At 35.1% G+C, this 21,109-nt stretch overlaps 2 protein-coding genes across 2 annotated transcripts; both read right to left on the bottom strand.

The window, feature by feature from the left end:
* Nucleotides 1-46: 46 nt before the first annotated feature.
* LOC110092550 lies at nucleotides 47-586 on the bottom strand. Its single transcript, XM_020817141.2, has one exon. It carries the CDS (start codon nucleotides 584-586, stop codon nucleotides 47-49), a length of 540 nt encoding a protein of 179 aa, XP_020672800.1.
* Nucleotides 587-2,072: 1,486 nt separating this feature from the next.
* On the bottom strand, nucleotides 2,073-2,809 carry LOC110092549. Its single transcript, XM_020817140.2, has one exon. The coding sequence runs from the start codon at nucleotides 2,794-2,796 to the stop codon at nucleotides 2,218-2,220; it is 579 nt and encodes a 192-aa protein (XP_020672799.1). The 5' UTR covers nucleotides 2,797-2,809; the 3' UTR covers nucleotides 2,073-2,217.
* Nucleotides 2,810-21,109: the final 18,300 nt, after the last annotated feature.

Below are 21,109 nucleotides of genomic sequence, written 5' to 3'. Positions count from 1 at the left end.
TAGAACTGCACATATTAATGAACCAAAGAACTCAGCAACTTCTTCTTCAATTGCTCTCAACCTTTGACTTTGATGACCTCGCAACACTCTTCTTCTCACCCAAACCATATTTCAAACTTCCAACACTAAATTCATTGATCCTCTTATAGCAATCGAAATCCATTGTTTCTACAATCGGCATAACCTCAGCAACCGTTCTCCTCCTCCTAGTTCTTCCACGGCTCCTCGCGGTCGTCGTCGATGCCACAGCGACGAAGGCAGAGCTAGCACTGACGGCCAACTCCACCATGTCTGCCACCGTGAGGCGATATTCGAGCTTCCCCGGCGGCAACACGAAGTAGAGATGACCAAGCTCAATGAAACGATCGGAGCCCAATGCTTGAATGAACTGGCCGTAGAAGATGCTGTCGGCGTTACAGACGAAGCAGGAGGAGGATTTGTTGAGACCTAGAACATGGGATACTTTGACGGTTTGTGAGTATTCCATGAGTGTGCCGTCGAGATTAATCACTTTTGCAGTTGGCAGACTGTTGGTTGTTGGGGCGGAGGCGGCGGCAATGGTGGATGAGGAGAAGCAGGAACCCATGTGTTGTTTGGCTTTGACAGGAGAAAGGGATCGGCTTTGGGATAAATAGGAGTTTAGAGCAGGTGACGTCTGTAAATTCGCCACTAAAATGCCGTCGCTTTCAGTTGACGCGACTATTGATGTGGCTTAATTTATCTGTCACTGATGACGAAGGTTTTGTTTTTGGTTTCTTTAGGTGCAAGACAAGCAATTATACGAGAAGTAACGAGCGAATTTCTGTTTGACCAGGAAGATAATTTTTAAATCGTTATTTTTGAACATTTTATTACATATTTAACTAAAAAAATAACATTCAGCGCGGCATGATGGGCAAAGTCCCTGATGTAGGGAGAATTATTCACTGCGGACTACCCCAGACGTAGAGTTCCGCTGAATTTTGACATATATTCCAGACTCGCGCTTGGCAGACGAGCAGTGCAAGAAGCCGAGTAAGGGCTCAGTGGAGAGCAAGCCGGCGGCGGTTCATTTTCGGATCCGGTTTTTGGCCTGGACAAGCAAATTCGAACATTTTTTAGATTATCTGGACCATTTTTTTATGTTATTAACTCAATTTTGACACTTTTAAAACCAATTGATATTGGGATTATTCTAGAGTTTCAAATCGCATAAAAAATTCCTTCAAAGCTCTTATATGTATTTTCGAATTTCTAGAGCTTCAACGTCCGGAAATGGGGGGCAATTGATATACAATAAAAAAAAAATCTTGATCGGACACGAATCTCGAGGTATTAAAATTGGAAACTTATGAAATTAAATTCATAATAATATGAACTCCGATTGAGCAAACTTATAGTCGAACTGAACGTCTCAAAAAAACAAATGGAACGACACCAAATTAATGTAACTCAATCCGAGCCCAAATGGGATCAATGAATACTCGAAGTGCATTTAGAAGGTTCAAACTATAAATTGGATGACCAAATAGTTTCAAAACGTTACATGCTTATTATCGAATCGAGTGGCTTGACGAGACAAATCCAACAAACCCAAGATCGGTGAATTTTTACATCATTAAGGCACTCAAATACTCGATAAATGGTTCATGATCAAAGGAGTCGATATCAGCCGTCCATTCAAAACACTTTCAACTCTAAGAAAGTTATAAATAGATCCCCCATTCCTCGTGCAAAAGGAGGAGGAAGCATAAGAAGCAAGGAAGAGAAAGAAGAGAATGAATAAAACTTAAATAAGAGAGTTCACTTGACACCATGGTACCATACTCTTCCTCGACCACCAACCATCATCGGACTTTCACCGGAATTCTGCCAGGCCACCGACAGACGCCAAATTTTAGATGTTCATTGTCACCGCCATCTCCAGCTACAACATATGGTGCCAGTTATTATTATATGTGGTCGCAGCCCCATATTGATTATACATAAATATTTTAATTTTTGTATTATTTTCTCATATATTTTAAAGTTATATTTTTATATATGTCCTGTAAGCGCCACATGTCACATCTTAGCTAAAATTTTATCAGAATATAAATTTTTTCAGCAACATTCCAAATTAAACAGAAACACAATCCAATTCATCAAATCTGTACAGGGGAAAAATCAATAATTTCTCCTTAATTAGCGACAGGGATTAAACTGATTCGGAAGAACCGAAGAAACAAATGTGTAGAATTACTCGTAAACTTCCTCAATAGAGTCTAAACTTGGCCGGAAATGCCTCTTAACGGCACTCTCCCCTCCCCTCAAAGCCCTCTGCTTCACTTCATCACTCTTCCTCCAACCCTTCTCTGTTTTCCAATTTCCAACACTGATCTCATTAAAACTCTCATACCCATCAGAATCCAACGCCGTAACAACAGGCAAAACCTGAACACCCTTCCTCCGCCTCCTAGAATTGCTTTTCTTCTTCCTCATCAAAGCTGCGTCGGCTAGTGCAGAGTTTGCACTTACAGCCAACGCCGCCATCTCCGCCGCCGTCAAAGGATGGTTCAGCCTCTTTGCCGGCAGAAGAAAGTAGAGCTTTCCGAGCTCGATGTAACGGTTGTCGTCCAAAGCATGAATGTGGTGGCCGTAGAAGAGTCCGTCGGCGTTGCTGAGGAAGAAGGCGCGGTGGTTGAGACCGAGGACATGGGATACTTGGACGGGCTGAGAGTACTCTATGAGTAAGCCGTCAGCGTTGATAACTTTGGCGGTGGGAGACCGGCCGGTGGTGGAAGCGGCGGAGCAGGAGGAGGAGAAACAGGAGCCCATTTGCGATCGTTTGGATATGTCAAGGGGAAAGGTAGGAAGTAGGATAAATAGGAAGAAGGAGCAGTTGACGTCGGTGATGACAGTTTTATAAAAGTTTTGACTATTGGGTCGGGCTTTTAGTTTATTTGTGTCACGGATGACCGAAGTTTGTTTTAAGTCACGGATTAATAATGAAGGGGTAGTCAACGGTTGATTTGGTTGAATGGTTGCTACGTGGACGGCTATGGCTTGACGGCCACACCTAACGGGTGATCAGATTGTTGATCGGACGGTCGACGAAATTAAGAGATATTTATAGAATAATAGTGCTACACGCAAGGCTGTAAGAACCAGCTCAGCTATTATTCGATTCAGTACAGAATGCAAATCAATAGAATGTTCATCAGTCGCGCTGAACTATGCAACAATAATGAGTGAAGAGAACAATAAGAAACTTTAAAATTTCAATAAAATGAGCGTTAAATAGAAAAAAAAATTGAATGAAAATGAAAGAGCTTGGTCGGAAAATTTTTGTGTGATTGGTCCAAAATTTGTACTTTTTTTAGTTAGGTTATTTTGTAGTCATTTGTAATTCCTATTTTATTTCTTGTGTAGCATCCTATGCTACTATTAGAAGCCTTTAAATAAAGTTTGATTGTATTTGAAAAGATATGTTAAGCCGAAGCAAGTAAAGTTTTAGTTCTATGTTTTTATCTCACCCCTCTCGCTCTCTCCCTCTCTTCCAAGAAGTTGAAAACGAGCTTGTTCTTCCTCCTAGATTTAACAAATGGTTTGAGCCTTTTGGAGGCAGCCAAGTGAGTAGTAGGAGGTTTTCTTGTCTAAAAAATGCCTAAGAAAAGATTATAGGCAGATCTCAGGCGGAGACTAGTAGGAACAGGGCAGCCAAATGCGTGCAGGTTGAGCATGTAGGCCGAAGCAAGCACTAGGAGGGCGGCGGTACGCTAGGCGTGCGGTACACGGAAGCTGCACATGTGCATAGGGTACCGGGAGAGGTGCAAGCGTGTGCAAGCATACACGCTTGGTGGAGCATGCGGGGATGCGCTTGATTGTAAGGTAGTTGCACGAGGCAATAGTGCACGAGGATAGCGCTTGTGGACGTGTACTATGGAGTGCGCGAGGCAAAGAGTGTTGAGAGTGCGACATATCGCGTGTAGGTGAGCGGGCTCGCACGTTGAACAGACATAGTGCAAGAAGAGAATTTGTGCGGGCAAGGGTGTGCGAGGCACATTGGAAAGAAGCCATGCAGGATTGCGAACGCGTAAGTTGGGCATGTGCAAGTGGACATAGGCGATGGATGTCAGGTTGTGGGCCTGAAGTCGGGTTCATGTGGACAATACAAAAAGAATAATTTTTTACTAAATAAATATTAAAACATTTTTAATTAAATGTCCTAAAAAATACGTATTATGGCACAACTATATTTGGTGCTAAGCAAAAAAATATGTCAACATATTTGGCTCTAAAAAATAAATATTCACTCACAATTTCTTATTTCTCCTCACGGGTAAATCACTCATGATCTCCAGTTAACACCTATGACACCAACGTATTTCAAAATCTAAAACTCAATTGTGCCATTATATTTCCAACAAACACTCAAGCGATTCTCCTGTACTGCTCCATTCTTCTTCTCTAGAGGTGATTGCAAAGACATTTCTTATTTTTTTGGTGTGACATTGCCTAGGGTTTCATTCAATCAAAATGCCAAATATATTGGCAAACGCCAATTGCCGCTATAACGCAAAAGGTAAATATTCTGCTTCTTTAAGAAGCATAAAGAAAGCCGTCCCAAATTTTCAAATCAAAATGCCAATTATATTGGTAAATTTTCAAATCTCAATACCTTGATCTCACTAAGATTGGCTCACTGACTTTTAATAAGGCATTAAAAAGTTTGAGTAGTGTAAATTATTCAATAGATGCGTTAAGAGAGATTGAAGCTTCGTTTGTGATGACTTTTTTCAGCGTCTTAAAATAGCTTTTTAGTACAGTTTTTTTTTTAAGAAGCATAAAGAAAGCCGTCCCAAACTAAGCTTAAGTAAAATCATGAATTTGAAAATCTTATCTCTTTGAAATAGTTAGGAGATAAATTTATCTATTAGAGCCATTCAATATCAGTAGGAGTTGAACAACTTATTCCACTTTTTGCAATGTGGGGGCAACGCTGCCTGGACTATCCTCAGTTGTCAACGGTTGACCACTGAGGAAAAAGAAGTCAACGGTTGATTTGGTGGAATGGTTGCCACGTGGAGGGCTATGGCTTCACGGCCTCATCTCACGGGTGGTTAGTTAGATTGTTGAAATATCTAAAGAATGATAGTACAGGTAGGGGTCCAAGAGCAAGCTTAAGTATTATTCCTATTTGGTTCAGGGCAGTAATTAAGTGAATAAAATTTTTTATTTAGATTTAGATTATTTGTTGAATCTGAGATTATACTTGGATCACATTCAATTATACTAAAATACTTAAATAAAAAAAAGAGAAAGAGAGAGCGATAGAGAAAATTACTAGAATTTTAAATTATTTTTTTAATGTAAATTGAGCTCATCCTTCAACTCAATATTTATTAAATTGAGATGGAGCTTGAGTGAGTATTAAAAATGTTGTTACATATATCACTGTATAAATTTTTTTTAGAAATATAATAATTGTATAGTCTAGTCTTATTGTTTTGACTTTAATGAAGTGGTCTACTGAGTTTTGAAATTTTTTTGTTTCTTATATATAAAAAGTCAATAGTCAAGTACTTGATCAAGTTTGCCTTGAGTAGGTGTCCTTTTTGAGAAGTCGTTAGGTCCGACTTCATAGATAGTAGTCTTTTGGACCAACAAGTAGACTTTACCGCCCGTTGAGACGAATTATTGGCCTTGATATCCTCTAGCTTGATCCGAGTTCTCTTATAGGTCAACAAGTATAAAACTAAGTAGATTAAATGAAATTGGACAAACAATTAGTTTTCCAACTCTTTTATATCTCTAAGGGTTTACTATAACCAAAATAAGAAAATATAAATTTTTTAGCTTTTTCGTTTCCTTCTTGTAATTTACTTTGAATTTAATGGATCTTTCTTCCCTATAAGAGCACAAGAAAGCCTATATAAAGCCTATATAAAGCCATATAGGCGGCTACACAAGAAAGTATACAGTATACAATTATATTGTTTTATTCTTGTGCTCTAATATTCCCTTCCTAATAATTAATAGATGATTAGATACTATAAAAGATAAGATTAATATCTCGAGTGGAGTTGTTATTATGAAAATCGGAAAGACGAAGGATAAAGATGAGAATCAATAATTATTCATGCCATGTTTTTGTGAGAATGGATGTTGCTTTGCTAGTAACTAATCTCCCTCAAATTGAGATTAAACAAAAATTTGGTTGCTCATTAATATTTTATCTTAATTAATTTTATGAATTTAATTGTATTGAGCACATTTTAATGTATTTGTTTTCTCTATGTGGGAGCTCTTAGTTGGTTATGCCTATTAGCAGCGATTAGATAACTTGCGTCCAAAGTTTGAATGTGATGGCCATAGAAATTATTGTGTACGCAGTCCGAATCTAGAGAATGATCCAGATTGCTGCGTATTTACTGCTTATTTGCTGCATATTTTTTTAAACATGTATTTTCTACGTATTTTTTTTTCCCATTTTTATTGTGTATTTAGTGAGTATTATTTATTTGCTATTTATTTGCCGCTCATTTACTGTGTATTAAAAAATACGCAGTAAATAAACAGTAAATACACAACAATCCGAACCATTCTCTACGTTCAGACTGTGTACACAATAATTTCTCGGCTGTTGCCGTTGCAGAGGAACCAGGTGTGGTGGTAGAGACGACATGGGATACTTAGACGGGCTGAGAGTAGTTTTTGAGTGAATCGTCATCGTTGATCACCTTAACGGTGGTCGGCCGGCTGGCTGTAGAAGCGGCGGAGGAGGAGGTAAAGCGGGAGCCCATGTGACGTTTGGATTGGCCGAAGAATACCTAACGTAATGAATTTGGATGTTGCGGAACGTATGGCCATCCATTAATTGAGTATAGTTAAAAATCAATAATAATATTTTATGCACTATAAATCCTCTTCAAAATTATCAAATATGCTAAATTAATTTTCACACATTAAGTAAATAAAATTAGGGATTTTTACATACATAACACTTAAAACTATGTTATTTACTTATCTAACACCTAAACTTACCTATTTACACATATACCACTAAAAAGCTTTTTCCCTCTCTAAAAAACCACTCCGTTTTCCTCTCCGTTAAACCCGGTTCAACAACTATATTCGCAAGCTTGTTTGGGCCTGAAACTGCTCTTCCTTCGGCATTTGCTCATCTTCTTCATTTCTTCGAAGATCAAAGCGGATCTCTGTTACAGACGAAACGCATCGGAGCCTCCTTTCTAGCCTCTTCTACGAAAATCCACCGGCCGTCACAAAATGGAGCAAATTTTGTTCAATCCATTGCACCAAATCCCTAAAACAACATTCTTGTCTGCCTCAACGAACAGGTTCCAAGCATTGAGGTTCCAAGCATCTGCCATCCTCACTGCTTCGCAAGCTTCTTCGTCCAGGCCAAAACTTCCTCCCGAGAATCACCGCTACCCTCACCGCACCGAATTACCATTAGGTCCAGATTCGCATCCCGGCCAAAGCCTCTCATCCATATTCGCGTCTGTTCTGCTTCTGAAACATAAAAAAATTGTTTATGTAACAGATATATGTTGATTAGGTAAGACGCTATATCCTATTCTTTGCTATACATTTCCACATGAGTTTCAACCAGGAGTTTTTTATGAGCCGTATGAAGCACAAGCAAGCAATTGTTTAAGCTGCCTACTCGCTGAATGAATTACACATCTGATTTTTTTTTTCTTGAAAAAAGACAGCTTTAGAACAGCAACCCAAGCCGATCTATCGAGTAAGGGAAACCAAGCGAGAAAGAGGTGCTGAAAATCGTTGTCAAAGAAAAAAAAATATATGAAATGGAGAATAACATACCTGGACGAGCAAATCCACGAACCAATCGAGCGAGGTAGAGGAACTAAACGCGAAGCAGATGTCTCAGAACCCTGTTTTCGCGAATTCGTTTTGACGGAGTTGATGGTGTCACGACCCGACCCGACGGGGACGGATCCCGCCCGAGCCGGATCCCGACCAGCTTAACAACTAACTAGGATCTGGCTTTGGAATTTGCTTACTGAACTGAATCTTCCAAATATTATACAAAACAGACCAGAGCTACTAAAAATATCAAATGCAGCGGAACGAATCATCTATATTTTTTCTTTCTTTTCCTCAAAACAATCATCTACAAATACAGTACATGGCTGACAGAAAAATAAAGCAGAAAGAGCCATGACTGTACAAAAATCAAAAAGTACAAAAGATACCTATAACAGATCAGACTCTGAACTCTAGTCCTAGACCTCCTTCCCTTTCCCAGAACCTGAAAACCACCAGAAAGCAAGGGTGAGCTCAACAGCTCAGCAAGACTACAAACCTCCAATCAAAACTCTCAGAATCCAAAACCAACATAACAGACAAATCCGTACAGAAATCAGAACAGTACGGAAACAGAAGTCAAATCAAATCAGAAACAGAACAGAATCGTGTCAGAATAGTATCAGAAATCAGAATCAGAAATAAAACAGAAATCATTATAATATCACATCATAGCTGATAGCACTTACAGAAATCAGAGAATCAGATCAATCACATCAAGAGTACAAAAATCAGATAATATTTAGTTCAGAACAAATCTTCCTTCCAGATATCATAACTTCCCCTTATATCTCCCTTGTGCATATAGCACCCCTCTTCCCCTTATAGCTCCCTTTTTGTGCATACAGCACCAGAACTTCCGCTTATGCCTCCCATTTGTGCTCACGGCACCAGAACAGATGTGCTTATACCAGAATACATATGTAGTGCTTATAGCACCTAAACAGATATACAGAATTTCAGAACTTCACAGAACTTCCCCTTATAGCTCCCTTAATAGCATATACAGAATCAAAGCATTGCAGCTCAAATCCGGACAAATCAGAAATCAGACAAAAATCGGGCAGCACAACGGCAGTATACGGAATTTACACAATTTTTCCTGAAAATCACAATTCACCAAATTTGAACAGAATATAGATAACAACATTTCAGAACATTTATTCTATTGCCACAGCATTTAATATTCACACAGAAAAATACAGACGGAATAAAACGTCGTCAAATCAAAATGATCCGGACAAAAATCTCCAAAATATATTCAAAATGTGCACACCCGGCACGTCAACAACATACAGAAAGTTACGCGGTAAAAACTAAACCAGTCGGAAAATACGGACGAAAATCGCTAACAAAAACGAACTTCGGACAGAAAATACCGCCAACAGCGACGGTTCTGAAAATTGAGAAAGTCGGATTGTGCCTTACCTTGCGTACAGCAAAATCCTCAACAGTCTCGACGAACGAAAACGGACCCGCGGCTTCCCGAAATCAACTTTTCCTTTTTCCTCTTTTTCCTTTTTTCACGGATGGAATTTCTGATATTTTTTTTCTCTCTCTTCAAAATATCTCATTTCCTCTTTAAAATACTCAGATCGTCCTGGACGATCGCACTTCGTCCCGGTACGATATGGGCTCTGGAAAATTCTCGTCCAGACGAAATTAATTATCGTCTCAGGACGACTTGGGCTCTGGAAAATTTTCGTCCAGACGATCCCACATTTCGTCCCGGACGAACTGCCCAATTTTCACCATTCTGAACAAACCTGTACCGATCGTCCCGGACGATCCAACTTCGTCCCGGACGAACCTGGAGCAGAACTGATATTACAGATGGAGTGTTATGTTTGATGAGGGCCGGCTATTTACGGTGGTAAAATAGTAAAAAGTAAAGTTTAAGTATGAGATAAGTAAATAGGGATGTTTTAGGTATTAGGTATGCAAAAATCCCATAAAATTATCATAATTAAGTTTTTTTAATCTACTAATAAATAAATGAACTCTTAAAAGATCTTCAATTATCTTATTAATATAGCTTTATTTCGTTCTTTCTACTACATAATTAGAATTAAGGATAATGTGATAGCCTTCTATATTTTATATAATTGAAAGTGAGAGTTATTGAAATGTTAAGCTATTATTTAATAATATTGAAAAACATAAGTGGTGCAGAGCATTTTAGTCTGGTGATGATTCGGTGTGTCTATTATTTAGGCAGTCAGAATGTCGCCGCTTATTTTCACTGAGTAACTGAAATAGAAAGAAACCTCATAAGCGAAAGAAGGGAGAGAAAGAAAAAAAGAAAGCGATGCAGAAACAACTTCAAAATAAGACTAAACAAGCGTAAGAGGGGTTTCAGAAGAACAACCTTCCCTTTTTTCGAAAGAAAGGAGGATATGAACAAAGTAGATGAAACAAAATAGATCCGAGTGAATGGAAAGGAAAAAAGCATTTTGTTTTGGTTCGACCCATAATCACACATAAAATAGTTATGAGATAAATTTAGCAATCTAACCATGCTTCAACTCATATCAATTTATAGACACCGATAGAAAATAAATAATCATTTAAGAAAGAAAGAGTTTGATTTAAAAGACTTGGTAGGAAGTATTATAAATGATATTTTTTTATTGGATTAAATAAGAATTTGATTCTTAATAGATAATTTTTTACTTGGAAAATCAAGAAAAGAGAAAAACCATGATACATAATCCCATTGTGAATCAACGATTACAAATAATGGCCTTCTCATAATTAGATAAGATGTTAATATAATATATCAGGCTTAAACTATGAGATAAGTCTCTTGTGATAGTAGTAGGAGTATTGAGGTGTTATGTGATGAGCTCAAAATAATTATTTCTGTAAGAACATGGAATCGGTGCAGTAAGAAATTAAAATCCGATACTTGCGTCCAACGTCTGGTTGAGAGGCCCTTCTTCAGAAGAAAGTTAAATGAAAAATAGAGAGTAGTAGAAAACGTAGAGGTAGCAATAACCAGCGTAATGAGTTTGTATTAATGCTTCATTTGGGATGGCTTTCTTTCTGCTTTTTAAAGCAGCTTTTTAGTACAAAATTTTTTAATTTTGCCGTCCAAAAAAGGCTTCGTTTGAGACAACTTTTTTGTTGTTTCTTAAAGGTTTCTAACATAGAAAAGAAATTTTTTGTACTAAAAAGTTGCTTTGAGAAACAATAAGAAAGCCTTCCCAAATGGAACCTAAGTGAACAAATAAAAGCTTTCTCTGCCGCATTTCATCATATATATATATATATACTCTTAATAACTATGATTGTCTTCTTTCTTTTAAAAGATTTGTCAGGTAATGTAGTAACTAAAAGGGAATAAAACAGGCGTTCTCTGCGTGAAAGGAAGAGAAGCGTCCCCTGCTGCGTGCGTGACTCTCCTCTTGTTGGAGGAGAATTTTTCTTGCTGTTAGTTGTGAATCCAAGGAAGAGATGTGGAGCCTATGTGAAGACTCCATGCGTGTGAAGAAAGAATGATCAGAATTTTTTTTTAGTATTTAATGGCGGTTGAATCTTTTAGAAAGCTAATTTTTTTTTTTGGAGCCAGATTAAACAATTAAGTGCGGACCAGGTGGGAGCTAGTTTTCATCTTTACCACTGAGCAATTTGATCGTTAAAAGTTTAAATTTTCAGCTTACAATATATATATATATAGGCATAGATAAGACTAAATTATATAATATTTGAATACTAATATGCACTGAATATATCACACAACTCTAATAAAATTGGATTTGAAAATCCGAGCTATTTTTTCAGAGTTCATTTCGTGAGAAGAGTTGTAAATAATCCTAGCGGAAATAAAATCAAACAACACAACGATTTCTTTTCTTTTGAGATAAGATGAATATAATGTAAAATTCAAAGATAGTAGCAACAAAGGCATGTGCTGACGCTCGACGGCGGTAGTGGTTTGTGGCAAGTTGCCGGTGGCAAGCGGCAATCGATGATTGCACGGTAATGGTCATGATTTTCGTGGTGACTTACAAAGAAAATGATTTCCCACAAGAGATCTTATTTTATCTAAAAATGATTTACACTATATTTATTTTATTTTACTTTGCCCATCTTTTTTATCCACCAATTATCAATATTTTCAAAACCTTTTTATTCGAAATACTCTACATCCACTTTACTTTCAACCAACCAGCTTAATCTGATATAAGCTTCAGGTCATCATCCCCATCTCCTTGTTTTTTCTTGGAAGATTGGAGTAAGTAAATGCACACATCAGATGTGACATCTTTCCTTTTGAATCTATCAGCCAAAATTATTGATTATTATCATCTATTTTTTATGTCTTTAAAATGAACTAAAAACTTGATTTTTTTTTTTAAAGAGTGTATGGAAACCGTAAATTATGAGAAGGAATGCTATTCAGTTAAAATTTATGTTTTATTTAGGACAATTTTTTTTACTGTTTTTTAAAGCAATTTTTTAGTACAAAAATTAAATTTTTACAAAAATATTATTTAAAAAAACAGTAAAAAAAACACTCCCAAACAAAACCTTAAAAAGGAGCAGAGCCCCTAAAAGATTTATCGGAAACTTTTTTTATCATTATCTAAAGAAGTTATAATGTGAAATCTGATTTATTATTAAGAAATAAGCTATCATCATTTTCATTAACAAACTTTCCAAAATTTGTTTGTAAATGCTAACACAATATTGTAAGTGCAAATATTGACATTCGAAATATAGAAAAAAAAAAAAAAAAAATAGGATAAAAAATATTAGAATTGACCATTTTTATTAGATTTAAATGAGAAGTTGACTCTTAAAATGACACAATAGAGAAAAAGATTAATGTGGCGGCGGGCACGTGTGTGGGCAGGGCGGGCACGTGCGGGGCCGCGAGCAGCGCTGGCGCAACTCGCGAGCTGGCAGCAGCAGCAGCTGTGCAGCGCGGGAAACATTGACGGCGACGCGGGCAGACGCGAGTAGTCGGGCCAGCTCATTCTAAGCGGGTTTCCGGGTTGACTCGTCAACCCGTCAGGCCAACCCAAACCCGACCCGTTTCGGATCGAGTTTTCGTGTCGTGTCAAATATTGACACCACTATTTTAGGAGATCGTGGCATATATTACGTGGATTGCCATTCTCCTAATCGGGACAATACAACTAATCATTAGGGGGAATAAACCTTAACCTTTTTTTCACATGACTCATTTAGCTTTTGAAATGGATATCAAATCGTCCAAATTAAAACTAGAGCTAGACAACATATCTTTCAGTTGTATCTAATTAATTAAGCAATAATAAGACTTTTTTTTTCATCCTCAAAATTAAAATTTATATATAAAGGAATAATTCAAGATCATATAAACTACAATTTCAATAAACTTATAGTCGATCTGAACGACTCAATGAGACGAACTCAATGATAAAAAAATGATATAATATGAGCCTCAAGGAGCTTAAATCATGCACTTGAAGCAAAATCAAAACTTTAAACATTAATTAGATGATCAAATGATCTGCAAATTAGACATGCTTATAATCGAATTGATTGGCTTGACGAGAAGAATCCAACGAGCCTAAGATCACTCAATTTTGATATCGTTAAGACACCTAAATGCTAAATAAATACCTCATGATCAAGGGAATCAATATGATCAATGTATGATGGGATATTTTGGATTATGGTTCAAATTATCAAAATGCTCATACTAAAAAAAATATAAATAGAGCTACATTCTTCATATGAGAGGTTGATGAAGAAAGAGTTAGAACTAGAGAGAGCTCTTTTGCATTTTCCAATCATTGTCGCTAACGACCACCAAGTGTATGTCACGCCTCAGAATCTAAATTGAAAGAATTTCTTTTATTTTTCCTCTTTATTATCTATCATTTAACAACTAATGATCAAACATTTAAAACCAGATCAAATTAGCATTCAAAGCTGCTTAATTACATTTAAGAAAACATATAAAAACTATATATATATATAACATTTATATTATGTTTCTAGGGTAAGAAATAATACATAAAATAACATACATATGCTATAAAGGAATATAAATATGCATGCTCCAGTGCCTTAGAGACAATTGCGGAAAAGAGGAATTATTTTTGAACTATTTGGTTGACTAAAAGAGGAATGCAACGTTAAAAGAATGCAATGTAAAATCAATATATTGTAAAGGGATTACTTTAAAGTTGTTTTAATGTGTTTAAGATTAATGTATGAGATTTTTTTAATGTAAAATAAATATATATATACTATAAAGTTCAAAGATGGTGGCAGCGGTAGACTATCGACAACGATGGCGAAGGCTGGCAGTGATGGCCGGTGATGGTCAAGGGAGATGGTGGTGGTGGCCGACAATGAGTTGTAGCGTTTGGTAATGATGGCGGTGGCTAATGACAGTGGTGAATGATAATGGCGGCTGACGATGGGTGGTGGGAGCATAGGTGATGGCCTGCTGCGAGTGGTGGCAGTGTTCAAGCGAGCTGAAACTAGAGGAATTAAAAGAAAACTAAACTAACAGTATTGATGAAAGAAAACTATGCATGCCATCTAGTGTCTCATGTTCCTTATACTTTCCTGCAAATAAGTATGACAACGTAATGAGCACATAATCCAATAAGTAATCAAAATCTTACAACTGAAATTATTATAAGGTAAAAAAGAATAATATGTTGCAAATCAAATAAAAATATATAAATTATTATATATATGTCATCTGTACCTATCACATGTTTCAATCAATCAATACATCTTTATCATACAATCAAATTTATTCAGTCATATCATTGAATCATTCTGGTTAGTCTATAAGTTATATAGTAGTATCAAAATTCGTATTCAGTAGCGTATATAGTAACATTAACCCCTATCAATATTTAGTAATAAATAATAATCTTTATATGTATTCAATAATTTTAAACATTAATAGTATCATAATCTATATTCAATAATCAATGTCAATAATTAGTAATCAATAATAATTAGCATCAATATTAAGTAATTAATTTCAATATCATTAATAAATATATCCATATTAGATATTCAAGTGAGGATATTTTGCTCTTACACTTATGACTCTTAACTCTTAATTAATTTACTTGTAATTTCTCTTGAATCAAGTGAACCAATAGCCATTTCTCCTTATAATTCCCAATTAGTTTCCAACTCCTTATGACTCATAATCAATGAATTTGAACGTTATCACATTGGGTTTATATATATATATATATATATATATATATCAATTAGTATATCATTTTTATAATAACATTATTAGTATAATACATCTTTTCAGTTAGATCAATTTCCTAATTCAATATCACATCACATCTTAGTATCACATTCAAGTTCATATAAATCATTTCAGCATATCATACAATTCAAATTATTATATTAAATCATAATACATCGCTTTTCAACTCTTTTCTAGTACACATTTTTCCTGCTCATTTTATGCAAAAATTTCAATGCACATATTAAACAGGTGAAAATACAATAAAATCTTATGCAATTTTTTAGAATAATGAATCTATAATAAATAAAAAGCTAAACAATGAAAACTTACAAAATCAGAAGATAATGCATTTATGGTGGATTTAAGAGAGATAAAATCTACATAAATCAAAATCATCAAAGACAATGGTAAGAGACTAGTTACTTTGATCACAACGATTTTTATAATAGAAGTGGCGAACAAACATGCCTTGTAGAGCTTCCTCTCTCTTCTTCGTCCCCTCTTCTCTTTCTCCGGTCCTTTCCGTGAGGCAACGATCAAGGGAGTGAGGGTGGTGGTGGCAAGAATATTGATATTAAAAATATATATATAAATATTGTTAATGGCCTCACATCACAATGCTCAGACCCAGCGCCATAGCACTACATGTCGAATCTCGAAAATTTTGAAGAAGTAGATTAAAAAATTGAATCGACGATTTTTTAGAGGTGCTATGCTTTCAAACCTAACACCACAACACTCATAATCATGACACCAAATTGCTCTAATTCAACCAGAACTTCAAAAACTAATATTTTAAAATACTTTTCATTTTCGAGTAGTTATAACCAGATATTATCGCTGACAACCAACATCATGATCTTATAATCCACATAAAAATTTGCCACCATTTTCATAATATTGAAAAGATCTAACCTTGTTGTTGGGGATAGTTGTCAGTTTATAAACCACTATATATTATAATCCCTATTTAACATATCAAGCCTTGTTGGATGTTTACATCCCTTTGTTGACACTTGATTTTTTGTAATATCCCCAAGGGAAAATCCGACATTTATTTTTTAAAGGGCTATTTGATTAGATAAAGTGAGTGTAAAGTATTTCAAATGCAATGATTTAAAAATATGGCGTATGCTTGGATAAAAAATGAATGCAAAAATAAGTAAATGTGGTATGAACTATTTTAGTTCATTTTTTAGATAAATTAAACTCGCCCAATTAATTTTGAGTGAGAAATTTTTTCATTGTAAGCAAGCTCACTTGAACAATGTCATTATCGGCTGCATGCCATCACCATTGTCTCCACCGCCCACCGCCGATCGCCATCGTCTGTCACCACTGTCATTGGCCACCACCATGGTCACCAAACACTACCACTGATTGTCGGCAATCACCATCACCCTTGAACACCACTGGCCACCATTGCCACCTATTGCCAATCACCTACAGCTGTCGCCATCTTTGAGCTTTATAGTAAAAAAAAAAAAAAAAACCTAAAAAAAAAAAAAAAAAAAAAAACCTTTGAATTTTATAGTACTTTTATTTTACTTGAAAAAAAAGAACTCTGCTTCATCTACATTATACTAATCCAAATAACTCTAAAGTATTACCTTTATACTATTTTAATTTTACATTGCATTCCTTTAACACCGCATTAATTCCACTTTTAGGCAACCAAAGAGTCCCAAAATAATTCTTCTTTTCTTCAATGTGAATAAAATGGATTTATTGCATGAGCTACTGTATAGTGAATTTTTCAATAGAGCAATAATTAACCTGCTATTTTTTCACTTTTCAGGTTTTTTTAACGTAAAATTGTTTCGATCTTATTATTTTTATTGGTGCTTGGGCTTTTTTGGATAATAATAATCCTTAAAACACATTGATACGTCATGCAAAAATTATCTTGATCGGGCACGAATCTCGAGGCAAAACCTAGTTGGAAACTTCAGAAAATAAAAAAGAAAATGCACCAAAAATTGCTTATTATATATATATATATATATATATTGGGAATTACTTATTATAAAAAAAAAAGAACATAAAGGAAAGCCCAAGTTAATCGTCTTTAACGTGAACGACGCACCGCACCAATCCAAGTGGAAACTGGAAACGTCATTCAAGAAGGCGACCTGGCCATCCCCGTTACGCCGATGGGTAACGGAAAGCCGCAAGTCTCAGTGCCTCAGCATGCCGGCCTGCAAAGGTGAACGGCAAATAAAAACGCCGTTCCGTTAGCTGCACCATCCGTCGCCAAGCTAATCTTATCCAATTAACTATACCAAAGCAATTAACAGAAGAAAGAAATAATAATTAAAAAGAAATGGGCGATAATCGAATCCAAGTCTTAATCGCATATAAAGCCTTACGTATTGGGTGGCATGAAATTATGCGCCACATTTCACTTCACAAATAAGATAATAAATTATTATAAACTGAGAGGATTAGTGGAGAATGGCAACTGAGTAATCACGTCTTCTTTTTCCGATGGTGGTGGCCGTGTTAATGGTAGAGAGACAAAGGCAGCTAGAGAGAGAAATTTCTCTTTCTAGCTATCAATATCTATCAGCGGAATTCAGGAAAGGATAGAAATTAGGGTGATTTATATAAATATCACTTTATTTTATGTTATTTGTATATCTACTATCTAAAATATTAATATTACAAGTTAATATCTATAGAATAAATTTAGTTGCATGTAATGAAATATTAAAATTTATAGGATGATATATTTGATATTAAAGTTTTATATAGGTGATAGATATATAATATTAATATTTTAGATGTTATATATGTAATATAGCATGAAATAAAGTGGTATGTATATATGTAAATTTCCCTAGAAATTATTATATGATAATATTTTTGTTTAAATGAATTTTGTATATCTATAGTAAGAATTGCTTCATAAAAATTGAGGCTTGTTTTTAGATATATAAAAGCACAAAATTTACACGAACATTTTTTTTATCAAAGGTAAATCATTATTCACATAAGTCTTAGGAATAAAAATAATTACATGTAGGTTCATAATTTAAAATTATTTTATTGTTTCATCATCTATCAAATCAAGTCATCCCCCTTCATAGATCATCTACTTTGTCTCTCCCCTTTCCTTAGGGCATAAATTTTATCTCTCCACAAAATTTAAATTATAAAGAGTTATAAACAGGAGAACCTCAAATATATATCTCAACCTATTTTAATATCCAAGTTAGATAAAAAATTAAAAAAAAATAGAAAAAAAAAATCCTATTACATAAGGTAATCCATTTTCCTCTTCCATATACACATACTAAGGATTCATTTGGGGCGACTTTTTTGCCACTTTCTAAAACGGCTTTCTAGTATAAAAATTTGATGAATAAAAAGTTGTTTTAGAAAGTAGCAAAAAAAATTCTCAAAGTAAGCCTAAAGGTTTGTCTAATATTATATTAACTGATTTTATTTATCCATAATCTATGAATGAAGCGTCTATAAAAATTATAATTTGGTGCATATATATCAACATCCACATATTATGTTAAAAATACTAAATAAAAAAGATATCTTTGTTGAACACAATGGTAGATGTTCAAAACTAAAAGTTTAATAAATTTTATTAAAAAAGAGTTTTGTGACATAGGAGTAAGGGTGTAAATAAGTCGAGTTTTAATACTATCGAGCTCAGCTCCGTCAGTCGGAAGCAAGCTCTAACTCGAGCTCGAGCTCAAGTCGAGCTCGTCCCACTATAAACGAGCTTGAGCCAGCTCGCGAGCCCATAAATGAGTCGAACTCAAGCCGTCTCGGCTCACATACATATGAGCCATCATTAATTTATGACTGGCCCAAAAAAAGTGTCATTTTTGAAAACATATGAACCACTAAAATATGTTGTTAAAAATAAGTATACAAGCAATCATACATATATCTAAAAAATAATAATTGAGATTGATACTATCAAAAAAATCAATTTTGTTTCGACTTATTAAATAAAATAACTTATTAAATTAATTAAATTTAAATTATTTATTGAATCAAATAACATCCAACACCAACAAAGAAAAGTATATTTGATATCATTATAAAATGGCCCACGCCCATTTCCGCATGCTGCCTGAACCTATTTTCTATGATCTCAATTTGTTCAGGTAAAAAAAACTTTTATTAATAATTAATATTATGTTCAGTATTAATTAACAAAGATTAATTTTAATAAACATTACTAATAAGCCTTCATTTGAGATATTTTTCATAGTGCTTTCTAAACCAACATTTTATTATAAAAATTTTTAGCACAAAAAACTTTTATAATAAAAAAATTACTTTAAAAATTAATAAGAAGCTATTCCAAACCTAGCCAAATTATCAGCACAACTAATGCTTTGTTTGGGATGACTTTCTTACAACTTCTTAAAACAGTTTTTTGTAAAAAAAAATTTAAATTATATATTAAAAAGTTGCTTTAAAAAGTAATAAGAAAATTATAATAAACTAAAATTAAGACTTTATTTGGGTTGACTTTCTCACTAATTTATAAAACTATTTTTAAAAGGACCAAATTCTACTAAAAATAGAAAAAAATAATGATCTAAAGCTATCCAAAAAAGCCCTAATTTTGGTGACCAATGGTCACAAATTTTTTTTTTCTTGTGCGATATGACAAGGTAAAAGAAAAATTATTTAAATATAAATATATTTGTTCGTATCTAAAAATTTGCCAAGTATGTGGCTTTGGCCTTGTCTTTAGCACCTGCATCAAATCCTCACGCCTCTCCTTGATGGTGATATGATCGAATCACCATCGAATCAGACGGTCTTCATTCCTCCTCAAGCTTTTTTGGGAAAACCTCCTCAAGCTTCTCTCTCTCGAAGGCTCCTCAATTGCCTCGTAGTTTTCAAAACTTCGGCGATTTCCCGAGTCACCTCTAACTCAGACGATTCACTGAGTTAACTCACACGAACCAGAGTTTAATTAATACCTAGAAAGCAAATGCATGCACGCAAGCTAGTTACATACTACGTGTATCCATGGCTCCAAATCCATTCTACCATAAATTATTATGTGCGGACGCCGAACGCCGTCCATAGCCCAATAAAAATGCGCCATGTCACCTCCTACTCGGTACCTCGACTTGATACTGCTATGTACCGAGCTCGGTACTAGATGATGTGGCTGCACCTGATTCGCTTCTGGACGATAAACTGTATCCGGTGTCTGCACAGAATAATCTCTCGACTTCTAAAGCATCTGTTATGCTCTTCTAGTTATAACGATGAGGCATTTTTAATAAGAAATTTATAAGGTTTCTTCTAGTATTTATGACTGCATGCATGGAAGTTCTTAGTGAGAAGGAAAAGCTACAAATGCCTTATATAAGGAATTACTCATCATTCTTGACTTGCTGCAGAGAAATTGTTTAAAAGATGGACAAATGCTCGTTATTTGAATGTATAGAATGGATTGTTTATGAGAGTGCTGCATTTACTGCAAAGGTCCTGCTCCTGCATGAGCAGCTCATGATGATCAACAGAGAAGAAGAGGAACGAGTTAAACAAGCCTAAGACAAACCATCAAATTAATTGTATTATATGTATATTATATTTACACATAAGGAGATAACTATAAAGAGAAATAAGAAGCAAACCCCCCACATTATACACCAATTCTTCTCACATCAGCTGAAACTTCTATCTCCTACGACTTTACGTCTTTACCTCATAAGGTGTCTATCTTTCCACATTTATTCACAGTATCCACAACTTTTTCCTTTATCACACTTTGGAAGATTCATCATCCATCCATTCTCTCCTTTTTTTTTTTTTTTTTGACATATTACTTCTGTACAACCTCACATTTTAGAAAGTCTGACAATTAAATTAATTTTTCTCTTTTTTTTTTTCAGAAAGGAGCTCTGTGAGGAACGCCCTTTCGCCTGGAAGTTCTGTAGTTTATGATAGGCGGTGTGACCGGAGAAGTGGCGCCACTGCGGCGATCGACTGCGTTTTCCTCGAGCGATTTCAATGGTGTTGATACCGGTGTCGGCGACAGCAAGTAGATGCCACGGCTGAAAGCAGACGTCTTGCGTA

Source organism: Dendrobium catenatum, unplaced genomic scaffold (assembly GCF_001605985.2).
Source record: "Dendrobium catenatum unplaced genomic scaffold, ASM160598v2 fragScaff_scaffold_45, whole genome shotgun sequence".
NCBI lineage: Eukaryota > Viridiplantae > Streptophyta > Magnoliopsida > Asparagales > Orchidaceae > Dendrobium > Dendrobium catenatum.
The sequence above is the reverse complement of the archived record's forward strand: the minus strand, read 5'-3'. Positions and strand labels throughout refer to the sequence as shown.

Excerpts from the sequence above, each read along its gene's own strand:
- LOC110092549 (XM_020817140.2), bottom strand. The coding sequence starts at position 2,796 with ATGGGCTCCTGTTTCTCCTCCTCCTGCTCCGCCGCTTCCACCACCGGC.
- LOC110092550 (XM_020817141.2), bottom strand. The coding sequence starts at position 586 with ATGGGTTCCTGCTTCTCCTCATCCACCATTGCCGCCGCCTCCGCCCCA.